General features: G+C 48.6%; 1 protein-coding gene across 1 annotated transcript in view; it reads right to left on the bottom strand.

Annotated features, from left to right (window-relative positions):
• LOC143388361 (endothelin-converting enzyme 1-like) overlaps positions 1-24,494 on the bottom strand; it is a 30,850-nt gene extending 6,356 nt beyond the window's left edge. The window contains 10 exon segments of the mRNA XM_077108128.1: positions 990-1,093; positions 2,655-2,732; positions 3,456-3,554; positions 5,509-5,619; positions 9,177-9,291; positions 10,708-10,850; positions 15,225-15,416; positions 16,367-16,432; positions 22,089-22,131; positions 24,334-24,494. Coding sequence (XP_076964243.1) covers positions 990-1,093; positions 2,655-2,732; positions 3,456-3,554; positions 5,509-5,619; positions 9,177-9,291; positions 10,708-10,850; positions 15,225-15,416; positions 16,367-16,432; positions 22,089-22,131; positions 24,334-24,494 — 1,112 coding nt within the window.
• Between the last annotated feature and the right edge of the window lie 792 nt (positions 24,495-25,286).

The following is a 25,286-nucleotide window of genomic DNA, read 5'->3' as shown; positions in this document are numbered from 1 at the left end:
ATTAAAAAGGGCTGGGAATTTAGCCCAGTGATAAAGCACTCCTGGGTTCAATCCTCAGGAACTCCCTACCCCCTGCTGCAAAAGCCCCCGCAACCAAAAACTACAACAAAAAAACGTCAGGAGGCAACCCCCACACCCCCCCCTCACATTTTTGGCAGTGCTGGGGAGGGAACCCAGGGTCTCAAGTACTAGGCATGTACTCTACCGTGGAGCTACACCCTCATCCTTGGAGACTATTTTTGAAACTGCTCTCCAGGGGACACTGATGCACAGTGGGATTTGCAGTGTGTTAAGTGCTGGGTCATCAGCGCCCATATAGAACCTTTCCCAGCCCTCAGTGGGACAGTGGGAGAAACCACTGCTCCTGTTTGTGAGGAGTTATGGGACACTCACCCATACGGAGGGCCTCCTGTCAGGGCCTGGCTCTCCCCAGTTCCCACACTGGATTGCTTCAATGACCCAAGAACCAGTTCCCTTCCCTGCTACTTCGAAGATAATGAAATGAAGGCTCTGAATGCTGAGGCCATGAAGCTGGGATGTGGTGCCAGGCCCCCTCGGCCTCAGAGGCCAGGTTCACTCTGCCAACAGGCTGGGCACTGGGGCACCCAGACTGGGGCCAGGATGGGCTCTACTTTGGCTTTTTTTGCAGAGGATTCTGGGGATTGAACTCAGAGGCACTGGACCACTGGGCCACATCCCCAATCCTCTTTTGTATTTTATTTAGAAACAGGGTCTCACTGAGTTGCTTAGTGTCTCGCCGTTGCTGAGGCTGTCTTTGACCTTGCGATCCCCTTGCCTCAGCCTCTTGAGCTGCTGGGATTACAGGCATGTGCCACCACACCCAGCGGCTTTTGGTTTCTTAATTTGAAAAGAGGGCCTCTGTGACAGTCACACCTGGCACCTGACAGTGGGTGAGGAAGGCAAGCTCAGTGGGGTGCATCCCTATGGTGGGGAACCAAGGCCTTCCTGGCCGGGCCTGGGGGACTCACTGGTCTCTGTTGGGGGCTTTCCTGAGCTGGTCAGCGGTGACCCTCCATGAGAAGTTGAAAAATCGCATGGCGTTCTCGAAGTAGAGGTCTGGAACTGCCGTGTACTGAGGAAAGAAGCAGAGACACAGATGGGAGCAACCCCAGAGGAAAGTCAGAAACTCAGACTCCACGAGGTGAAGGGATGGGTAGGCAGGCCCAGGGCCAGAGTGTGGGCTCAGAGCTGCAGGCTCTGCCCCTCTGAGGCTTCTAACCTGCTGGGCCCAGCAACAACTGTCTTCTTCAGGCACCTGACAGTGTCACAGTGCTGCAGGATGCCCCATCAGTGGTTCCCTTGAGCAAGAAGTATCTCCATCACTGTCCTACAGGACTGTGATGATGGGTGTGTTCTCCGTGTGTTTTCCACCTACACTGGCCAATATGGTAGACTCTGGTGACAGGTGGCTACTGAGCATCTCAAATGTGCTAGTGTAATTAAATTTTAATTAACTTAAGTTTTGATTAATTAAATAGCCCCCCATGGCTGGTAGCTAACAAATTGGACAGCACAGATTTAATGAACTACACTGGAATCTGGCTCTGAAATGTCAGGGGACAGGCGTTATCACACCCCCCACCCCTGGGCCCGGCCTCTCAGCTCCTACCAGGTGCAAAGCCCTCCCTCAGGTCCACTCCAGATCTTTATGGCATACCCAAGGGCTGTGGTAAAACACTGGGCCCTCAGGGGCAGGCCCCTGTCTGTGGGCCCTGCCTGAGCTGTCTCCAGGAGACTCTGGGTCTTGCATCAGGATGACCCTGGGGTGTCTGAAAGTATTCTCAAGAAACATGGCTGCGGAATGAGTCTCCTATTCTCAGAAGTAATTTTAATAGTCTTAGGTTTTAAATAGAACCATGATGAGAGGTTATTATGATTTCAAAAATGCCTGAATTTCACTCATGAGAAGATAGCAAACTATCATTTGGGGCAAAATCACAACCCACTTAAAGGGGTGATGTGCCGAAGGTTCTGGCAGCAGGGAGGCAGTAATCCCCCTCCGCCTCAGTGGAGCTTCACTGTGCATTTGGGATGGCTGCCTCCTCTTTCCCATCCCCATCTCAAGGTCAAAATTTGAGTTCCAAATTTTCTCTGAGGAGGTTGGGGTACGACCCTGAAGACAGGTGGCCGTTCTGGGGCAGGAGCGGGGGTGTGAGGGGCTTCACTTTCTCCCCCCACCACCGTGGTGTTTTAGGGCTACGATGCTGGCCAGCTGACCCCAGCCCTGTGGGCTCTGGGCTCAGGGTCAGGTACTGCACCTTTTAGGATCTGCTTCCCCAAGTCTTTTATTTTTTTTTAAATTTCTTAGTTGTAGATGGACACAATATCTTTATTTTTTTATTTATTTAATGTGGTTCTGAGGATTGAACCCAGGGCCTCATGTGTGTGAGGCAAGCGCTTTGCCACTGAGCCAACCTCAGCCCCGCTACCTCCCCCCACCCCATTTTATGCAGTGCTTGGGTTGAACCCAGTTGGAGTCATGATGCGAGGCCAGTGCTCTCCCGCTGAGCTAATCCCCTGATCGCTGTCATGATGCCAGGTCAGCCTCCCTGCCTCCAGAAGCCCTGGGCGCCCCGCCCACCTTGGACCCTCCCCAAGTGGGCACTTGGGATAGCAGGGCGTAAGCCACTCACGTCGTTGAACAATTTGTCCAGTTCCTTGGGGTCCATAATGAAGTTGGGGTAGCCTATCATGTTGTAGATGGCGTCCGCCTGGATGGGAGGGACACAGAGGACTGAGCACCCGCGATGCTGACCAGCTGGCCCCAGCTTTGTGGGCTCTGGGCTCAGGGTCATGCCAAGGGGCGGGGGATCAGGCTCCTCCCCACTTAGGGCTTTCACATCTTTTTGGAAACATTCCCCCCTTGCCTAAGTTATCTTTTTTTTAATATTTATTTTTTAGTTATAGGTGGACACAGTATCTTTTTTTTTTTTTTTTTTTTACTTTTATGTGGTGCTGAGGATCGAACCCAGTGCCTCACATAGGCTAGGCGAGCGCTCTACGGCTGAGCCACCACCCCAGCCCCCAGTTAATCTTTTGGGTTTCTGATTAAATGTTGCTTCCCCAAGGGAAGCTGCTATGGTCCAAATGTGTCCCCAAAGTTCAAGTGTTGGAACCTTTGGGAGGTGATGAGGTTCTGAGATTCTGAGGCTCTGTCCCCTACTGCTGGGGGACTGGGAGCTGTGGAGGGAGCAAGCACCACAGTGGCTTGGTCCACCTCTCTTGTGCGTGCTGTCCTGCCTGTCCACCTTCAGCCAAGAGATGTGTGACACTGGACTTCAGGCTGTCCCCCCAGCCTGCTAGACTGGTCACAAGGCAGGACAGCATCCATGCGTGCCCAGGGGACAGGCTGGCCTCTCCTAGCCCTGCTCTCTCTCTGTTGCTCTTGCCCGGTGCAGGAAGCCTGGGTGGCCCGAGCTCCCGGGCGGCCTCACCTTCTCCTTGGCTGATTTCCGGGTGTCCTCATCCATCCACTTCAGCATGCTCAGGCTCTCCTCAAAGGCCTTCTTGATCTCCAGGATTATCTTGCTGGCCTGAGGAGACAGATGTTGCACCCTCAGCTCTGGGCACTGGCCCCCTGGATGCAACCAGTGCCCCAGGCAGGATGACACTGGACCCGAGGTCAAACTGAGGTTGGCTCAAGGCCTCGGGTTCTGCAGAGTGGGCTAAGAGGGTGGCCATGGCTGTGCTTCCAGACCATGTTCCTAACATGGACAGACATCCCTCGAGACGAGACGGGCCTTCCATGCACTGGTCTCTGTGGCCGAATGAGCTTGGACGTGCCTTGGGGAAGCGGAAAGGTCTGCAGGAGGACTTTTCGGAGCCTTTAGAGTGGTAGAGTGCTCTTTTGGAGCCGTCCAGAAGACATGGCCTCTCCCAGGCTGATGGGATCCTTTTTGATGGAATAGAGCTTTAACACCCAGAGAACTTGATCTGAGAGGCACTCAGAAAGGTCTCAGGGCACAAATGGCAGCTGTTGAGGGTGACGATGCAGGGCAGACCCGGGGGCCAAAGATAGAAGATGGAAGATTCTAGGGAAGGGGAAGGCAAGAGCCATGGGGCTGGGGCCAGACAGACCTGGACTCAGATTCTGCCTCAACAGATTAAAAAAACAAAACAAAACAAACAAACAAACAAATATATATATATATATATATATATATATATATATATATATATATATATATATATTAGTTGTAGTTGGACACAATACTTTTATTTTACTTATTTTTATGTGGTGCTGAGGATTGAACCCAGGGCCTCGCATGTGCTAGGCGAGGGCTCTACCGCTGAGCCACCACCCCAGCCCCTGCCTCAGCAGACTGGAAGTGCAATGCTGCCCCTTGACTACAGATACTAGTTACGCAAACAATACCATTAGTGATAAACTATCGCTGCCATTGACTGTAGCTTATTTTGGGCCAGGTGTTCTTTATGTGTAGCATCTCATTTTGTTATGGCCAGGCTGTGTGGGCAATGACCACACAGATTCCATTTTGCCCTGAGACCCCACATCATGTAAGAAAATCTTCTCCCGTGGGAAAGCCCCGTCTCTGCACCCATCAGTGAGCGGTTGCCTAGCACGGCATGTTAGGCGACACAGATGGCAATTCTTATACAACGTAAAAGTGTCCCCTCTTCAGTTCCCATTTTTCTTGGACAAGCTACCCTGTCAGAGGTGTAGATGTTAGTAGCCATTCTTTAACTTGTTCTCAACTAGGGACGTTTTGGCCCACCCTCTTTAGTGCTTATGATTTTAGATCTTATGATGTTTGCTTATGGATCTGAATCATAGCAACAGCCACTTATATGTTAATATGGTTTTGGACTACAAAAGGTGTGCTCGAACCCTGGGAGGGGTCGAAGGGTGTGGACTAGCAGCCTGGCCCTTGGCCCGCCAGCTGGTGGATCCAGACATCAACTGGTGAATAAAGGTTCCATCTCTTGCTTTAAGATCGACTTGGTGGTTTATTGCTGTCTCACCTTAACACCCCTCTGCAGAAGGGACAGCCCCACTTTCATGTCCCAGGTGAGGGGAGAACACCGCTCAAGTCACCCAGCCAAGTGACAGAGCCAGAATCTGAGCTGGGGGCTGGCTGTCTCCCTAGCACTCAGCCATGATGATCCTCTACCTGCTTGAATAATTCTGTCACCCTCAGAGTAAGAAAAATGTCACTTCCAGGTCAACATTACCTGGTGGGGTCCTTCGCAGACCCAGGAGGTGGAGATGGCTGTGGTAGCCTCATGGGGTCACTGGGAAGATCAAATTAAATAACACAAACAACTGGCCTGGCCTCAACCACGGAAGTCATTTAGCAAGTCACGCCCTGCAGCCTGAGGAAACGGCCTCTGAGTTAAAGAAGGCCCCGGGATCCTGTGGCCTGGAGCAGGAAAGGACCAGGGCAGAGCAGAGTGTGGGCTGTCAGGCTGGGGTGGGGGGCGCCCAGTAGATGCGATGCCCACTCTGTCCACAGGGGAGGTACTTACTATGTTCTTCCTGTCCTCGGCGAAGGTCGCTTTGACAAACATGGGGCCCAGGGCAAAGCCCAGGTTGTTTTCCGTGTCACTCACGCAAAACTTCCAGTGAGGAAGGCAGGTCTGGAAAACACGAGCGCAGAGGGTCACTGGGCACAGTCCTCCTTCTCCCAAGGCCTGCCTGGGAGGTGGCGCCATCGGGGGCCTGTGCTTCCCCCCAGAACTCCAGGGAGACAGACCTCTTCTGACCGCAGAAGTTACTTTAGGCCACCGACACCCCTCATGGCCACCACCTACTGTCTCCTGAGTGCCAGTCTCCATGATTGGCACTTCACGAAGGTCTGCCACTGAGCACCCCTAGCGGGCAGGGATGAGCCACTGGATAGACGGGAAGCAGAAATTTAGTAAGGGCAGTCACTGGTCCAGCAGGTGACAGTAGGTGACAGGGGTGCCACAGGGATGGGAACTCTGACATGCCTGGCCCTCCATCCAGGGCTCCCGCCAACTCCACCTGGTCCTGCTTCCTGGAGGACACAAGGAATCTTGGAGGCGCAGAACCTCGGGAAGCTGCCCATCCACCTGAGCAATGGGAACCTTCCTAGAAGGCCAGGGGCCCAGCCCCATTTACAGCCTCCTAGAGACAGAAGGCCACAGTGACATCGCAAAACTTCAATGTCGGCTTTTTTTTTTTTTTTTAATGTGCTAAGGATGCCAGGCAGTGCCTCACCACTGAGCCGCACGCCCACCCCAACCCCAGCTCTTTCCTTATATTTTATTTTGAGACAGGGTCTCTCAATGCTCACTGCGCAGACTGGCCTTGAATTTGCAATCCTCCTGCCTCAGCCTCCCCAGCAGCTTGGACCACAGGTGTGTCACTGCACGGGGCTTAAATTGGTTCTTCCTCAGTCTCACCCACAAGCAGTGCTAGCCCACAGGATTCCTCAGTATGAACCAGAAATGGTCTTGGGCTGCAGCTCCCCAGATAAAGAGCTGATAAAGAGCACTGGGAGGGTTTCAGCCCACTGGCCCCCTGCCTGGCCATCCCCCCATGGAGAGTGTGAATGACCAGGTGTGATGACCCTGCTTATGGAAACCGGTCCAGCTGCAGGGTCCTCTTAACCCTGAGGAACAGGCGTGACAACCAGCTTGGGGCAGCCTGCTTTACACCAGCCCTACTGCGAACAACCCAAATGCACATCGGCAGACAGATGAATAAACAAAATGTGGTGTTTTTCTACAGCGACATACCACTTGGCAGCACGGAGGAACCAGCTACTCAGAGATGCCACAACATGATGAATTCCACAGACTCACTGAGCCAGGCAGCCAGGCAGGCAGCGTAGGACTCGGCTGCCCATCTGCAGCACCTCGGGGAGACGCAGGGAGGGGCCCGAGGGCATGCCGGGTAACTGGGCCATGGAAACCTTCTCTGTCCTGACTGGGCTGGTGGTCACACACACGACTTCATTGTCACAAATCAACCAACTGTATCCTTCACCCACACTCTATGCATATGTGTGTGCATATTGTTTTTAAGTGCCAGGGGTTGAACCCAGGGCTTCACACATGCTAGGCGGGCTTTCTTTCTTTTTTTCTTAATGGGGTGCTACGGATGGAACCCAGGGCCACCCTAGCATCACACTAAACTGGTCTATGTCTCAAATTTTTATTTTGAGACAGGGTCTCCCTGGAATTACAGAGTGTGCCACCATGGCCAGGTATATTGAATACTCTATTGTATGTAAATTATGACTTAAATTTTTTTTTTCTAGTCAAGAAGGAAGGGAAGGCCATTCTAGTCTAAGTGTAGCCCCTGGATTCTGCTTAGCTGTCGCAACCTGTGTCCGTTTCCAATGGCTGCTTTCTGCTCCCCTCTCCCTCCTGCCCGCTGCCCTGCCAGTCATTGGGCAGCCCACAGCTGGACACAGACTTGGCCTGGATATGCTGAGGCTGAGCACATAGTGGGTCACAGCTAGGGAGCCTCCAACTTTGAGGATGGGCAGAGGCTCTGACGGCTGGATCACGGGCAGATTCTTACTCATCTTCTGCCCGCGTCTCTGGAGAAGCCCATTCACTTTACACACATGCATTTGTCCCCTGAGTGACTCCCCTGCTCGGGGACTGTGCCAGTTCTCAGGAATTAGAGCTGAATCAAACGCAGGCCTGCCCTTGAGGACTCTGTGGAAATGCCCAGAACATCCAGCAGGAGACAGAGGTGCAGTAATGATGTTAACAGCCGTGACAGCACTGAGCGCCTGAGTGCCCAGGGTGTGTAGGCCCCACGCCTAGAATGCTCCAGGGAGACTAAGGGAGAGAAATGAAGCACAGAGAGGTTAAGTCACTGGCCCAAAAGGAGCACTCAGGGAGCAAGTGGCTGTGGTGGGCTTGAGCCCAGAGAGTCTGGCTCCAGTGACTTCCCGCAAAAAGGCCACTCTGACTGGCTACGACAAAGGTTTTGGAATGAGGAGAAAACTCTTTGAAAAAAGAAAGGGTCAGGCAGCATTCATCTGACATGGGGGCCACCTCCAGGCAGAAAAGGAGGGGCCAAGAGGCCCCTGAAGAGGCTGTGCGACTTGTAACTTCTTCACTGTAACCGGAGGAGCCCAGCAGGGAGTGGAGAGGGGTCCCTCCTCCCAACAAGAACTGTAGACTGTAGGCAGGTAGCACGAGGACAGCCGGCCAGGCACCCAGCAGAAGCTTCCACCTTTGGAACCGACTTTACGGCCTGAGGAAAAGGAGCCCAGGGATCAGTCACCCCTTTTCACAGATGGGAAGACCGAGTCCCTGGCCCATTTAAGTGACCCGCCCAAGGCTGTGTGATAAGAAGCAGAACCTCCCATTCAAATCTCTGCCCAGCCTCCCCTGCTCTGCAGCCGGGGCACACCCAGCCATTCTCTGAGCCTTTGGTACATGAGGGAGGTCAGCCCTGGCACCTCCCAGGCAGGCAGGGCTCCTGGGCACAGACCCACCCCACCCATCTTGGTATTCCCACACTGGGCTTGGGGCCTGGCCCATGTGACAGTGCAGGAGTAACTGTTTGCTGGATGCATAAAAGAGAGGTGACGGCCTCATTCTTGGCATCAGAATTCCTACGGGAGGCAAGCTTCCCCAGCGGGAAGGAGGGAGGCCTGGGGCCTCCTACAGAAGGACCCGCAGAGGTTTGGGGGCACTCAAGATGGGTGGAGCTTACTGGGTCTGGGGCCTGGGACTCCTGCCCCGAAGAGAACCTGAGGCCTGGATCTGGACTGGGGTTCCCCCGACTACAAACAGGGAGGATAATAATCAGGGAACCCTCGTGAGCAGGTGTTTGATGTGTTTGATGCTTCTGAGGAAGAAGTCCCCACCTTTAGAGTCACAGTTACATAAGGAGAGTGCTGACATCTCCACAGCTGGAGTGTCAGAACAGAGACTACCTTCTCTGCAAACCAGCTGAGTTGCTAAGATTCCTCTTTGTGCTTGGCTTAACCACCTCCTTCCAGAAGCCTCTAAGCCACCTAAGTCCCCATCAGTGTTCCCATGACCCCAAATGGACCCTTCAGTGGCCTCTTCATTCTCCTCCTAGACTCAGCCCTCGTAAGTGCCACAGCCCTGAGGGTACAGTGGTCTTTCCAGCCCCCAACCCAGGGCAGAGCACACAGTAGGTGCTCAGCATGAACCTGGGAATCACTGTCACAGCTCACCTTCTTGGTCCCGTACATGACTTCCATGAACTTCTCATCGGCGTCCTAAAAGCGCTGGTCGAGGAAGGAGCTTGTTTTCCGCACCAGGTTCCAGATCATGTAGTTGTTCAGCAGGCTGGGGTGAGAGGACCGCTGGCTCAGAAATGCCCGGGGCTCCCGAACAGCCTCACCCCAGCCTCCTTCCTAGCCTATCTGGGTGCTCGGCTGGCGGCTGCCTTCCAAGCACATGGAATGTAACTCTCCGAGGAACGCCTGGCGCTCCACCTAGAACCCCCCAGTGTCCAGTGCAATCACTTGCATACCAGCAGTGCTCAACACATGCTGCTGCTTAGCTGCTTTGTGTCTGAACCTGTGAAGCTGCTGCCTAGAGACTTGCCTGGTGGTGTATGCTACAGTGGGGAGGAGGCTGCCATTCCCTGCTGAAGGCCAGACAGGAAGTAGAGGCCTTAGAGCAGCAGGGGCAGGAAAGGAAGCTCTGGCCACCAGGTTTCCATGAATGACCGTTCCCATGTCCCCCACCCACAGGGCACAGGAACCTATCTGTGGCTGAGTCATGTTTGCAAAGATGTTACCTTAGTACAAAGATGTTCACTATATTGAACATCTAACCTCAACCGGAATCACCCTAAAAGCCTGACTACGGGGAGAGTGTGGCAAATATTGTATGAACAGTTGACGGAATACTATGCAACTATAAAAATGATCCTCACAGAGGGTTTGGGATGGCACTGGGAAATATTCATAATGAAAGTCAAGGCAAGGCTTGGAGCGGTGGCACATGCCTGTAATCCCAGTAGCTCAGGAGGCTAAGGCAGGAGGATAGTGAGTTCAAAGCCAGCCTCAACAACAGCAAGGCCCTAAGCAACTCAGTGAGACCCTGTCTCTAAATAAAATACAAAAAGTTTGGGGATACGGCTCGGTGGTTAAGTGCCCCTGGGTTCAATCATCAGTACTCCTACTACTAAAATAAAAATGAAAAGTCAAGGGAAAAGTAGATTATCCATCTAGTCACGTTAATGAGAAAGAAGAGCTATGGATTGGAAACCTCCCTTCCCTAACACCTTCTCTCCCTGATATGCACACACACAAACACCCCCCAAAATGACCAAGAGTAATATTTTGAATAATTTTACATTTTTCCTATTTTTCTGTAATTTTCAACATTTTTATAAGCCTTTGAAATAAAAAAATAAAATAAAATAAAAAACCCGTAAGTATTAACCAAAAATTATGGGTGGTATTGGCGGAGTCCTGTTCCATGACAGGCACGGTGTTAAAACATGAATCATTTTGAATCCCCTGCTTGGTAGGTGCTATCTGATCCCCATCTTATGGGTGACAGTATGACCCCGACAAAGGACAAGGGACATGCCACAGCTACACAGCTGGCTGAGGGCAGCAGGATTTGAAGCTGCCCAGGGGACCAGCACCCTCTGCTGCCTCTCAGGGAAGCTCACCAGGGTGCAGCACCCTGCGTCCGGCCGCCCTGCCGCCTCCTGCCCCTCCTGCCCAACAGGGCTGCCGGCCTCACCATCTGTCCGTGGCGTTGATGAGCGCGGAGGCCTGCTCCAGGTAGTCCTTGTCATAGACCACGATGGGCTCGGACGCGTTGATCTCCACGGGGTGGAAGATGGCGTTGAGGAAGGGCAGCCAGTTGATGGCCGGTGCCAAGGTCTGCGAGGGAAGGGGACAGCGTGAGGCTGGAGGGTGGCTTCTCCTCAGCCCCGTCTTTGGGTGTCCCTCAGAAGGTGTCATTGTGCCTCTCCCTGGGACCATGGTGCTGATGGAGCTCCAGGCAGAGGCAGCGTCCCCAGGAGCCAGAGGCAAACCTCATCTGAAGCGGAACCAGGGTGGGAGGAGAGGCTGCAGCAGCAGCAGGCACAGCAGCCGCCACCGTCACCACGCCCTTCCCATGTGGCATGTGCCACTGCCCAACTGACCAAGCAGTGGCCACAATTATCCCCATTTACAGAGGAAGAATGGAGCCTCAGACCCCTAACAGTTAAGAATCAGGAGCTGGACTGGGCTCCTGGTCTAGCTTCCTTGCTTATAAGCTGTGCAACCTTTAATAAGTTAATGTGCCCATCTGTGCCTCAGCACCTCATATGAAAAACAGGGATCATCATGACAATGAGTCCCGTGTATCTGGTAACTGGGAGGGTCACACACAGAAGCCAGCACTGTCCCACTCAACAAGAGTATCAGCAGCAGCAGTCTGCTGCAGAGGATCCAACATTCAGGAAGGCCAGCATTGCGGGGGTAAATTGTGGTCCACAAGTGAGGCTGCCGAGTGGGGAGCTGGGACAGCAAAGTTGGTGATGACTGCAACAAGAAGGGAGAGGCCTGCAGCTCAGCCCTGCACACACCAGGCCCCCGGCTATTTGCACTTGTTTGTTTTGGGGAGTTATTGGGGTCTGAACTCAGGGCCACTTTACCACTGAGCCACACCCCCAGCCCTTTTTATTTTGAGGCAGCTAAGTTGCTTGGGGCCTCACTAAGTTGCTGAGGCTGGCCTTGAACTCTTGATTCTCCTGCCTCAGCCTCCTAAGCTTCTGGGATTATAGGCATGTACCAGCATGCGCCAGCTCTGTTTTTTTTTTTTTTTTAAGTATTTTTTGAGTTGTGGGTGGACAGGATGCCTTTGTTTTTATTTATGTATCTTTATGTGGTGCTGAGGATTGAACCCAGTGCCTCACCCACATTAGGAGAGCGCTCCACCACTGAACCACAACCTCAGCCCCAGCAGCTCTGTTTTAAGGTGACCCAAAAAAGACCCTGTACCCAAGGGCTTTCCAAAGAGAGACTTGGCTTTTCATAACTGTCAGCTCCCAACAGATCTCGCTTTCCCTTTGGCACCCCAAGGTGCCCTGCGCAGAGGTTTCTCCCCCAACACCTCCACGTCACGGCCAGCATCTCCTGCAGCAGCAGCCTCCAGCCATGCGAGCTATCCCTCTTGAGGTTGCAGATTTTTGTTATAAAGTCCTACAACATTTTAAAAATAAATTGTGGTAAAATATCTTGCACATTTATAATCCCAGAAACCCAGGAGGCTGAGGCAGGAGGATCTCGAATTCAAGGCCAGCCTCAGCAACCTAGTGGGACCCTGTCTCAAAATGAAAAATAAAAAGGCCTGGGGATGTGGCTCACCCAGCTGCAGATGACTTTTGCAAGACTTGAACTCTGTGCTTTCCACTTCCTACCCCCACCTGTCTCTGTGAGCCTGACGCCGGCCCAAGTGGCCCAACTTACGTGCAAACACATAGGATTCGGGCTTCAATGCTGGCATGTGTCCCTTGGTGTCACCTCCTCAAGCAGAGCTGCACAATGTGTCTGCTCTGGCCCTGTATTCCCCACACGCTCAGTTATTTTTAGTGTGCAGTTTTACAGAACATGAGGCTTTGGGCTGCATATCTCGTCTTTTAGCAAAGACGCCTCTATATGTCAGTCACTTGGATGGGCACCTGACTTAGCTAGCAATCCCAGAAATTACGATCATCGCTTAAGACCCACCAAAAGTGACCCTGGGCCTGGCAGATTTCAAACCCCATTCTCTATTCTCTTGAAAGGGTGAAATGTAAGACAAAAACGGGAAGTGAGAAATGCATTCCCTTCATACAGGAAAACCGTACCCATAAAGCCACCTAAGATCCACCCCGCCTGCTGGGACAGGCAGTCAGCCACAAGACCCCCAATTCACAGAGGCTGAGTTTGCTGATCAGGGAAGGTGACTTTCCTGAGGTTATATGGCTTACTGTGGGTGTATTTGGCGGGGTGCTGGGGATTGATCTCAGGGCCTTGAGCAGGTAAGCACAGGCTTTACCACTGGGCTCCACCCCAAGGCCATTGTTCCTGGGTTTGTTTGTTTATTTATTCATTTATTTTTATTTATTATTATTTCTTACATACATGACAAGGTTTATTTATTTTTATTTTTTAATTTTTTTTGGTTGTAGATGGACATAATACCTTCATCTATTTATATGTGGTGCTGAGACTTGAACCCAGTGCCTCACACGTGCAAGGCAAGCGCTCCACCACTGAGCCACAACCCCAGCCCCTGCTCCTGGGTTTAAGTGGACATCGTATCTATTGGGGAACAAAGATCTCAAAGGACAAATGAGGCTGGGGATGGAGCGGGGGCAGCTCCCAAAGGCGGTATTGTGCTGGTACAAGTCATAGACCAGGTCTCAGTAGGGGGCTGATTGGCATCATCCCTGGGTGAATGTTCCCACCAACACTGATGGCAAACCCCCACAGGGCTGGGAAGAGAAGCACACAGTGGGCCCTGAGCCAGCAAGCACCAGCACAGCCCTGTCGCCCAGCTGTGACATGAGCTGGTGACATGAGCTGGGCATTAGGAGGCCTAGATCAGAGTCCCCAGCAGGAACCAGCTCTGGGCACTGTCTATCCTTTTCCTAAGATGGGGTCAGCGACCCTGCCCCCAGAGCTGACTGCCGTAGGCCTCTCTGCCTGGCCTCCCCTGTGGCCCAGAGCCTCCCCTCTCCCTAGCAGGAGACTCTCAGGCCAATCTCTACATTTCGGTGGCCACAGAATTCAGAGGTGTGTGATGAGACCTTCAAACTGGGTCCAACAATCAGGGTCACCTGACTGCATGGCCTGGGGCAAAGACCTGGGAAAGTGGGTTAGTTTCCTGAATGTCACCAGTTACAGGGCTCACGAGAGCTTCATGAACTGAGGTGGCGGATCCTGGCACAGGGTGAAGCATCAGGTGGGGAAAGCCCAGGATCTGCTGCATCTGGGGCCAGGTGGCGCCCTCACCCCCGGGGCCCAGCAGCCTCCCCGCTGGACCATGTAGTTCGGGTATCCGGTCAGCCCTGGGACTCAACACTCCCAAACTGCTGTCCACTAGGCCAGGGTGGAGCAGGGCTGGCTGTAGTCCTTTGTCTGGGGCCAGAGGGACACACACTTCACCCAGGAAACCCAGTGGAAGCACGACTTCTGGAATGAAGCCTACGAGGCCCTGCACACACCAAGGTCCCCGCGGGGCAGGTGTACACTCAGCTTCCCCAGCCCCTCCCCACCGGGCCCCAGCGTCCTGCTTCTCTCGCCCACAGCACTAGGCAGGGAGACTGGGATTGTTTCTTAGTGTCCCCACTAGACCAGAAGCACAGGAAAGCAGGGCCCAAGGTGGCTCCTGATACATCTGTCAGATGGAGGAGGAAAAAAGGGCAGGAACTTCCTCCTCGAAGGAAGAAGGAATGGATGGGTGAGGAGCGGGGAGAAGACTGGCCAGTGGAACCCACTGCAGGCGCAGGGTCCGCCCCAGCAGAACAGCAAGGGCCACCAGGTGCTCCTGCCTGAGGGCAAGGAACTGGGAGATACGTGGAACCACTCTGCTCATTCCTCGGAGACCAACAGGGCCCAGGACAAGCGGGTCAGCAACAGCACACGGGCCAGAAAGAAGGAAGCAGTAGAAAGTCCACCCCAGGCCCTGGAGGCCTGAGCAGCCACCAGGGGGCAGCCTCGGCAAGGCTGACCTTCAGAGGGGACAGCAGGTCTCTGGTGACTCACACAGTTTCACAGAAAGTGCAGGTCTGACTCCCCGTTACGCTTCTGGATATTGCCTAGGTACATGGTCAAGAGCTGAGCCAAGCCTGAGTCCAAGGGCCAGCACCCCTGCCCTCAGGAGCCTCCGGGACCTGACCATGTCTCTCCATCTCCTGTTCAGCAAAGGGAGAAGCAACGTAGGAATCCACACCCCACCTTTACTTAGTGCTCTGTGCTGGATGACTGGGAATGCCCCTGTCCGTGTGAGCCTTACATCACAACCATGGAGCTGCTAGGGAAACGCTGTCACACGAAGCAGCCCGGCGAGGGAAGAAGCCTGGCTCTGGAGTCCCTTTGCACTCTGTGGTCACTAGCAGGTAATCTTACTTGTCTGAGCCCCAGTTTATCTGTAACCTGGGCATAAACACCTCCTCCCAAGGGTGGCTTTATGGTCATGATGAAGTTGGTATGACCCCTCCCCCCAAGAGCCCTGTCCGACTCCAGTGGCCCTGCACCTGCAGTAGCCGGTGCACAGGGTACCTGCAGCTCGGCGGCCGTCACTTTGTGGTAAATGAGCTCCTCGTCCCGACGCTTCTCCTGGGGAATGGTGATATTGGCCAGCGCCGTCTCAAAGTCCAGGATCTGCTGCATCTGGGGCCGGATGGCGTCCTCATCCCCGCTGCCCAGCAGCTTCCCAAGCTGGACCATGTAGTTCAGGTATCCAGTCAGCACCTGTAGGGCCCAGCACCCCCAAACTGTCTGTCAGTGGCTGTCACCTGCCACCCAGTGGGCCAGGTGAGGCCGGCCCAGCTGCGGCCCTGTGCATGGGACCCAGGAAACATGCTGGAAAATAGCTCTGGGGAGGATTCTGGCGCTGTGTGTCTTCACTGGTGTCCGTGGCGCTCCTGGTAAAGCCCACCGCCTCTGCACACACACAGGTCCCTGAGGCTGGCCCCTGCTGCTCTGGCCCTGCCTTCAGGGCTCGTCCTCAGCCATCTTCCTGTTCTGGAAATGCACCTTTTCTCAACCACCCTCTGCCACCACGTCCCTAGAGCTGAATCAAGTCCTTTCTCGGCTCCCTCTGCCCTGATCACAATGTATACAGTTGGCATCTAGTTGGGTGGTCCGTTAAGTAATGTCTCCCTCTCCTACTGGACCTCAAGCCCCGTGGACAGGTGAGTGAACCTCAGTGGGCCGGGCAGGGGAAGGGAGAGCTGTGAGCGGTTGGAGGTGATCTGGTTGTGGCTCTGGATCTCCCCACTTACTGGCTGTGTGACCTTGAAGAGGTCACTTCTGTGTCTGAGACTTATTTCTTCCTCTGTATAGGGCAAGGTAAAATGAATATCCATTTGACAGATGAAGAAAATGATGTTCAGAGAAGCTGAGTGACTTTGGGGTGACTGGGAGGGTTAGAGGTGAGGTATATATAAGGTCTGAGACCCTCAAATGGTGGGGGCTGCTACTGCCACCTCTCTACAATGGGGACAAATGACACCTAACCCCTGCCCTTTGTGCCCACAGTGCCTGCATATGAACTAGCAAGCCTGGGGGCATCCCTCCCCTGCCTGGGCTGCCTGTTGCCCATCAGGAAAGTGATACCCCTGTGTTCCCCCAGCTTCTAAGACCTGCCCAGGTATGCTGTGGAGGACACGGTGGGAGAACCACCGCAAAGACGCACTCACCTTCTCGTTTTCAGTCTTGTTCAGGCAGTAATCTCTGGAGGGCAGGCCCAGGCCAGACTGGTCCACCTAAAGAGGGAGGCAGAGTGAGAGGAAGGCCCTGCTTGTGTGTCTCCTGCGGCCTCTGCCTGCCCCAGGACTTCTCACACCAGGCACCGAGGACCAGCTCATGTTCCAGCAGGAGCACAAGCTGGTAGCCGAAGTCACAGATGGGATCACTCAGTGATAAGACAGACACGTTCCTGCCCACCTGTGGGGTCAGCTGCAGGGACCTGGGCCTTTCTGAGGGCTGGACAGAGCCTCCTTCCTCTTTAAACACCCCTTGGCTTCAGCAATGCACCCTACTTCTCTAAACCCTTCCCAAGTGGCGAGGAGCCAACACAGGTGACTTAACCTTAACCCAAGTTACTTAACCTTTCTGATCCCCAGGTTCCTTGCCCAGAAAGTTAGGGAGATAATACCTAACCTTCAGAGATGGAATGAGGATTCAAGAGGACGGTGTCAGTACAGGGTTTCCTGAGAGTGGGGCAGGCAGAGGAGGGTCAATTCCTGGTGGCTACCATTGGAACCTTCTGGCTATACCTTGACGCACCTTGGGTAGCTGCTATTATATAGTTCATTAGGGTGAAAAGGGAAGTGTAGCTCAGTGAGGTTGAGCCTCTTGCTAAGGTCACACAGTGAGTGTGTGGCACAGTTGGGGGCTGAGAACTAAGCCTTTATGACCCCTAATCTGGGGGCTCTCCTGGGTGTGCTGTTCCTCAGCCTTGGGCAGGCTCTGGTGGGAGAGATGGACCAAAAGCATTCCAAGCAGCACCACAGAGCCAGAGGCTAAGGGAGGGGACAAAGAGGTGGCTACAGCTGTGCACAGAAGTTTATATCACTCGTCACTTCTGAGGCCCACGATGAGCTGCCCACCAAGATGGGTAGTCTGCCCTCTCATAGTCTCTTGCCTATAAAAATCTCACTGTTTGGGGCTGCCAGAAATAACCCCGGCTTAGAAACCAGAGCCTGCTGCCTCGGCCCAGGGCAGGTCTCCCTCCACCCCAGGAGGCCACACCCTTTCCTTGGCCCAGGCCTGCTCAGTGGTGCCCCTAAATTCAATCCCTGTTACCCACACCCCAAATATCTAAAATAAAACAATGATGTCAAGCAATCTAAGTAAATTTTCAAGAATGAGTGAAATAATTATTATTATTTTTAAAAGGAGTATTATCTTTAAGGACAGACTACAAAGATTAAGGTGAAATCCTAAAAGTGACGAGAAGAACTCTGCTTTCAATATGGTCCAGAAAGCTCCTAAAAATAGCTTCAATAAATCCTGGAGGGCAGGGAGGGGGGAGAGGGAGGGAAGGAGGGAAGGAGGGAGAAAGAGAGGAACACAGTTAATCCTCAGTATATATGGGGTACCAGGATGAATGAGTTGCTCTTTTTAATAGGTCTTAGAGACCAGAACAGGTGAGTTTCCCATTCCAAAAGCTTTGTCCAGCAGGCAAGCATCCATAACCTCAAGCTATTACAATTACAACAGGAAACCCATTATCTTCCTGGCCTGAAGAAAAAGAGGACCCAGCCAGGACAGCCACAATCACCAAAAAGTCAGGACAGAATTCCAAAAGGAAAAAGACACCCCCACCAAAAAAAGCCAAATTTCTGGTATATATTTTCCCCAGTCTTTAAGCCCACATTAAAGGACAGGCCCAAGCCAATTTGCAGCTGAGGACAGACAAACAGACAGAGATCTGAGCAGGTGCTATCCTCAGCCAAGTTAGAATTTGAGTTTAACAAAATTAAAGGCTCACTAAAACAAAGAAATAAAAAAAACCCTTGAAAACAACCTTTGAAAGAAACCAAAATTTCCACAAATAACACTGATAATATTTAAAATTCCTTGGTAAAAAATGTGATTCAATCTCAAGGGAAAAGATAGTCAACAGAGAGTAAGTTCAAAATGATAGGTTAAGATTTTTAAACAAGGACATAAAAACAGATACTATAAATGTGCTCAATGAGGAAAGGACACAGGAAGGTAATGAATGAAAAAAACAGTAATCTAAAAGAAAACAAAAACATTTTTTAAACAGCAAATTAAATATCTAAAATAAAATTTCCTAGAAGAGACACAACAGGGAAAAGAATAAGTGAATTTGATGACAGATGAACAGAAATTATTCAACTGAAGAAAAGATTAAAATAACCAGGGCTTCAGAGACCTAAGGGGAAGATATTAAAAAGCTAGCCATAGATAGTAATGACAGAACAGAGAAAACAGAGTAGGAAAAATATTTTCATAATGACCCCCCAGAAAATTTACAAATGTGACAAACTTGCCCATTAAAGACTCTACTCAGTCCAACTCATACAGGTCAAATACAAAGAAAACCAAACACAGGCATATCATAATCAAATTGCTGACAACCAAAATTAAAGAGAAAACTCAAAAATTACTAGGAAGGGATATATTTCATAGAGAGGAACAATTCAAATTACTGTAGACTTGTTTTCAGAAACTGTGGATGCTAACAGATGTGGCAAAACCATCCTTAAAGTGCTTGGAGATCGGGTTGGGCATGGACAGAAGAACAGGGAGAGCAAAAGTATCCTTCAAGAATAAAGGTGAAATAATGACAATTTCAAGTAAAAGAATACTTAAGAATTCATTCCCAACTAACTTCAGTACAAAAAACACTAAAAGAAGTTCTTCAGGCTGACAGAAAATGTTATCGGAGGGAAACCTGGATCTTGAGTAAGGAAAAAAAAAGCATCAATAAGTAAAAAGACTTTCTCCTTTTAATGTCTTTAAAACACAGCTGTTTAAAGGGAAAATAACATTATCTCATAGGAGTCACAATGCTTTTAAATATAATACACAAGGCAATAACAGCATGGAGATGAGCAACTGGACCCATAAGGTAAACAGACAGGTAGGTCAAAAGATTTCTGCATTTTATGTGAAGTTGTACAATATTAACTCTCAATAGTCTATGAAAAGTTAATGATGTATTTTAAAATCTAAAGAAGCTAACCAAAACAAAAGACAGAGGCATTGTTAAAAAGTCAGTAAAAAACCTAAAATGGAGTCCAAAGAAAATCCAAATGTCAGAAAAAGGATGGAAATATAGTCAAACAAAATACACTTACATGAAACAAACAGAAAACAAATAAATTAGAAAGACCTAAATCCAGTCACACAAATAAAATATTCCATTTTTATCTAGAAGGAAGACAGAAAAGCAATCAAACATATTCCTCCTTTCAGTAAGAGTACACCTCATTGCTCTGTGAGCTCATAAAGTTCTTGCTGCTGTTCTTCTTGAACAAGGCAATTATATTTGGGTTTGGTGGTTAGAAAAAAAGGTGAAAATATTACAATTGCACTTACACATTAAACAAAAAAAGATACAATGCTATACCAGTGTGAAAACTGCATACAAAGGGTTTTTGTTTGTTTGTTTGTTTTTATAATACCCATTACGACCATAAGTCAGTACCAATAAAGCAGTTTCTGTATAACTATCAAGTACATTTTAGTGAATTTTTGCTGATTACCTAACACAATTTGCTATTTAAAAACAGCTATGTGAGCAATCTCTATTCTTAACTTAATTCCACAAACAATTCTATTCATTTCCCGTAATGAGGCCCATGTACTCCCTGTGTTCAAGTCTTAGACCATTAATTCCTATAATGGCAACACACTCTGCCTCTCCAGAGAAACTCTGTAAAAATATTCCTTTCATATTTTTCCTACATTTAAAAAAAATTCTTCCTTATATACACTTTGAATTACTAATCATTTATTTCTGGATTCATAAAATAAAATTCTACATTCACCATTTCCATTTTTGACCATTTACATACTGGTTAATTAATTTTCTGCTACCCAGCCTCTTCCTAGATTATACCAGCAAAACCCAGTGTCAGACACAAAGCACATTCTCAGTGGATATTTGTCCACAGGATAAATATTTCCGGTTACCAAAAGCATCATATATATATATATATATATATATATATATATATATATATATATATATATATATTATATATATATATATATAATATATATATTTATATATATATAAAATAAAGGCTATGCTCTTGTTCTTCATTTCTTACGTTTCTATAGCAGAGGTCAGCAAACTTTTGCTGTAAAGGACCACACAGCAAATATTTTAGGCAATCAGAATTCAATTGCTCTCCATACCAACTCCTCAATTCTACTACTATACCACAAAAGCAACCATAGACAATATGTAAACAAGTAGGAGTGGCAGTGTTCAATAAGTTTTATTTATGAAAATAGACAATGAACCATGGGCTATATTTCCCCCATCCCTGCACTAAGACATCAAACCTTATGAACCACTTGGCCTCCCTCAGATTTAAACTTTGGGTCTCTCTTTTATATACTTTCACTTCTGTTTCCAAAAAAAACCTTAAAAACTGAAAGCACCTGCCTTTCATTATGTGCTCTGATTTTATGTTGTAACCCCTGAATGGCTCGTTTAGTTTTGTGATTTTGTCCTCTATGGATAATAAATTTCCAAATGCACATTCCCAGTTTTAAATTCAATTCTGCATTTTGGATCCTGAGCCTCCAAATTTCTACTGAAAGCATTTATTTTTAGTAATTTGCCATCACTTAAAATACACAATATCTAAAGCCAAATTCATCAAATAACTTTCATTTATTCCTCCTATGCCTATGGACAATATCAATCCTTATTAATATTTCTAACACCACAAGTAGTACTATAATCATCCAAGTCAACCAGATTTGTAAACTAGCAGCATCTTTGATTCCCCTTTGCTTCTTTCTCCACCATCCTTATAATTATTTTTTTTTCTTATATCTCCTGAGTTACTTTTTACATTGGGCTTTTGTGACATATCTATTTAACTCCTGAGCAAGAGTCACTCTTAATCATCCTAAAACACAATTTCATAATACATCACCTGCTTATAATGTAATCTTCCTAAAATACTTCTCCAAAAACCCATTACTCCCAGATTTAAGAGGTAAATGAGCATTTTCAGTACTTCACTGTCAACAGAATCTCAAATTCTTCAATCTGAAAAGGAATGTTTATTCTAATCTGTTCCACAAGTGTTTATTGTAAACAGTGTTTCTAACCCTAAAAAAAATATATTAATTTTCTTACAATGGCACATGTTAGTGTCATCATCTAGCGAGGATTATAGGCACTAGGGTCAGAGATGCACAAGAATCACAGACCTTGCATTCAAGGAGTGAACTCTGGTGCCTTACCATTCAAACACTCTTGGTTACATCCAACTGTAATCACAAGGCAGATTAATACTCCTACATGGTTTCAGTCAAATATTTTATGGTTCTTTAGTGTTTCTACCTTTTGTCCATTTAATCAAATCTCACTAATACAATGCTCACCTTCAATTCCATATTTTTTGTACAACTTGCTCAGCTTCCCTAACCTTACTAACTTCACCTTAATACTAGTATCGTATTTATAAATCTGTGTCATACGGAATGGAAGTTACATTGTTTCTTGAATCAACACCAAATAATATGTCGCCTCAAATTAAGAATAAAGACCACACTTTCAGCTCTTAAACTGTTATCACCTATAATACTGAACGCATAAAAGCAGCAATAAAAAAGTTTTTATGTACACAATGACACTGCTACTCAATATAAAAACTTGTTTCCTAGTAGCGGATTTAAACTTTTACTTAACCTACTTACATTCATTCCAGTCCTGATAAACAGCTTGATTTTGCAAGGCAGCCTTTATAAAGGAAACAACTGATGACCAAGAATCAGAACAAAAATAAACAAACCAAAAGGCACTCAGCTGAACCCCTGACATTAGCACAGTGCTCTATGGAATAAATTAAAGCACTCATGCATATGTATTATTGTAACTTGTAAGCAAAAATTGCTGCTGTGAACAGATTTCTAAATTTTGAACTTAGTCTAAACCTTAAAAAAAGTAAAGTATTTTAAGAATGTTCACACTTTAGAAGTCAATAATTTTATCAATAAGCTATCCCAAAATTCATTTTATTTTAGAATAAGTTAAAATTAGTTGGAAAATTTGGCCATTATCTATGTAAATAAAGCCTCAACAATAAATTTACCAAACTATTAATCAAAGCAGAAACTAAACTCTGCAGAAATTAACAGAAAGCAAAACTTTACAACAGATTTTCTACATTTACAACATGAAATTAAAAATTACTAGATACATGGAGAAATAAAAATATAACCGTTAGGAATAAAGCATGCCATACAAACATACAGAGATGACACCAATGTTGACATAAGAAGAAAAGAATTTTAAAAGAGTTATAAATATTCAAACACTATAAGCAAAATATGGTTACAAAATAAATGAACAGAAACTCACTGTACAGCAAACTATTTAAAAATGGGATTCTAGAATCAAAAAATACAATACTTGAAAATTTCACTGAGTAAGCTTAAGAATGGACTAGAACAGAAAATATGATAAGTGAAACTGAACACATCTCAATAAAAAGTTTTCAGTAGGAAAGAAGAAAATACTGCAAAACATGAATAGACCATCAGCTAAAAGGTCCAAAACATGGAGTATCAGAAGTAGATGGGAGTGAATAAACTGTCAAAACTTTCTCCAAAATCAGTGAAAAACATCAACTTGCAGATCTAATTTGCTGAAAAATCTCTATGCGGAACCATAAAGCAAATCTCACCAATTTGCACAATTGTCAAAATGCTAAACTACTTGTGTAAAAAAAGAAATCCTAAATTTCATCAGAAAGAAAAAAGACAATTTACAGTAAGGGGAAAATGATACCAAGAAACACTACTTCTCATCAGAAATAACGAAGGCTAGAAGGTAATAGGATGACAGACACCCTTAAAGGGAGAGGAGGAAAAACAAAAGTCATCTCAGAATCACAGACCATAAATGTAAACTGCAACATATACCAACTGAAGATTTTAGACTGAAGGAAAATGATATGAGATGAAATTTGGATTCACACAAAGAAAAGAAAAATACGAACAGCAAATATGTGAGTAAGGATAAAAGACTATTTCCTTTCATCTTTAAAATGTATGTGATTGTTTAAATTGAAAATCATAAAATCCTTTTGAAAACTTTATGGTATTTTTAGGACAAAGAACATAAAAGAGTTAATGGAACAATACCTGTTTAGATTCTTAATTTTATAATAATGACATAATATAAACACCAAGTACACTGTGATAAGAGTATATATTATAATCCCTATCAAAATCCCTGAAAATAAAGCAAGTATAACTAAAAATCCATTAGAAGGATTAAAACTGAATACAAAAACTATTTGATTAATCAAAAAGAACAGAGGTACCAAAATATTACTATGATGGAACTAAATATAACACACCAATGAGTACAAAATGTTAGACTGTAGAGCAACTAGAACTCTCATATATTTGGAAAATTCTTTGGCACTTTTTCAGGAAGTTAAACATACTTCTACAATTTGACCTAGAAATTCTACTCACAGTATTTACCCAGAAGAAATGAACACAAACAGAATTACACAGAACTATTTATAGAGCTTTGTTCAAAATAGTCAAATCCATGAAATAATCTTAATGCCTAGAGATACCTAAATGGATAAATAAATGGTTTATCAGCACAATGCAATACTACCATTTAGCTACAAAAAGAAAAACTACTAACAAACACAACTTAGTGGGTCTTTTCGATAAAAGAAACCAGACACAAAAGATATCCTGTATCATTCTACTTTTATAACATTGTAGAAGTGGCAAAACCAATCTAAATATGATTTAGATAGCAAAACCATCAAATCAGTGGTTGCTTGGGATGGGTAGGAACTGGCTGGAAAGGGACATGAAAGATTTTTCTTTTTTAATATTTTTCAGTTGTTGATAGGCCTATATTTATTTATATGTGCCTGGGCTTTTTCACCCCAGAGATGGAGGATCCTCTTACCAGATGGAGTTCTTGACCTTGTGTTGCTGCGCGTTGGCCTCTGTCCCTGGCAGCCCGGGCTCAAGGGCTGGCAGAGCCACCCCCGAGTTGGGGGCGCTGGGGGGAAGCTGCTGATGGGCATCAGGCTGCTGTGGTGGCGGCTGTTGTTGTTCCTCTGCCATCGCTGCTGGAGGGGTGGGGGAGAGGAAAGGAGGGAAGATGGCGGCGCCGGGAAGGGTGAGGGAAGAGACGGGGAGGGGAGGAGAAGGGGGGAGGGGGGAGGGGTGGAGGGGGGAGGGGGTGGAGGGGGGAGGGGTGGAGGGGTGGCGGGGGGGGAGGGGGCGGGGGGGGGAGGGGGCGGGGGGGGAGGGGGGGGAGGGGGCGGGGGGGAGGGGGGGGGAGGGGGAGGGGGGAGGAAAGAGACGGGGAGGGGAGGACGAAAGGGGGGGAGGGGTGGAGGAGGAGGAAGGAAGCTGGATAAGCTAGGCCTATACCCCAGGGCTCCAGTAAGTCGCTTTCGCCTGCCGCCTGGGGGACATCACCGGGGAGACCAAGCGGCTCCTCACAGCAGGGCGCTTCACCGCGGCAGAGGCATGGCGGCGCCCCTCAGCCCCCCCGCTGCCTTCTCCCGTCAGCGGCTGGGGCTGGGGGGTGAGGAGGGGGACGTCTGAAGCCGAGGTGTTGGGGCAGGCTCCCGCCAGATCCGAGGAGAACTGCCGCTCGGAGACTTGGCGGCCCGGCCTTCCTTCCTTGTCCCCGGGGCTTTCTACTTCGAGGTCCCCACGCTGCTGTAGCCCCAAGCTCCGCTCCACGCCACGCCCCACGTCACCGCCGCCGCCGCTCGCTCCCGGCCCCGCCCCCGCCGCTGCCCAGCCAGCCCCGGAGCGGCCCAGCGCGCGCAGCCGCACTGCGGCCCAGCGCGCGCAGCCGCACTGCGGCCCAGCGCGCGCAGCCGCACTGCGGCCCAGCGCGCG

Source organism: Callospermophilus lateralis, unplaced genomic scaffold, assembly GCF_048772815.1.
Source record: "Callospermophilus lateralis isolate mCalLat2 unplaced genomic scaffold, mCalLat2.hap1 Scaffold_1600, whole genome shotgun sequence".
Classification (NCBI taxonomy): Eukaryota; Metazoa; Chordata; class Mammalia; order Rodentia; family Sciuridae; genus Callospermophilus; species Callospermophilus lateralis.
The sequence above is the reverse complement of the archived record's forward strand: the minus strand, read 5'-3'. Positions and strand labels throughout refer to the sequence as shown.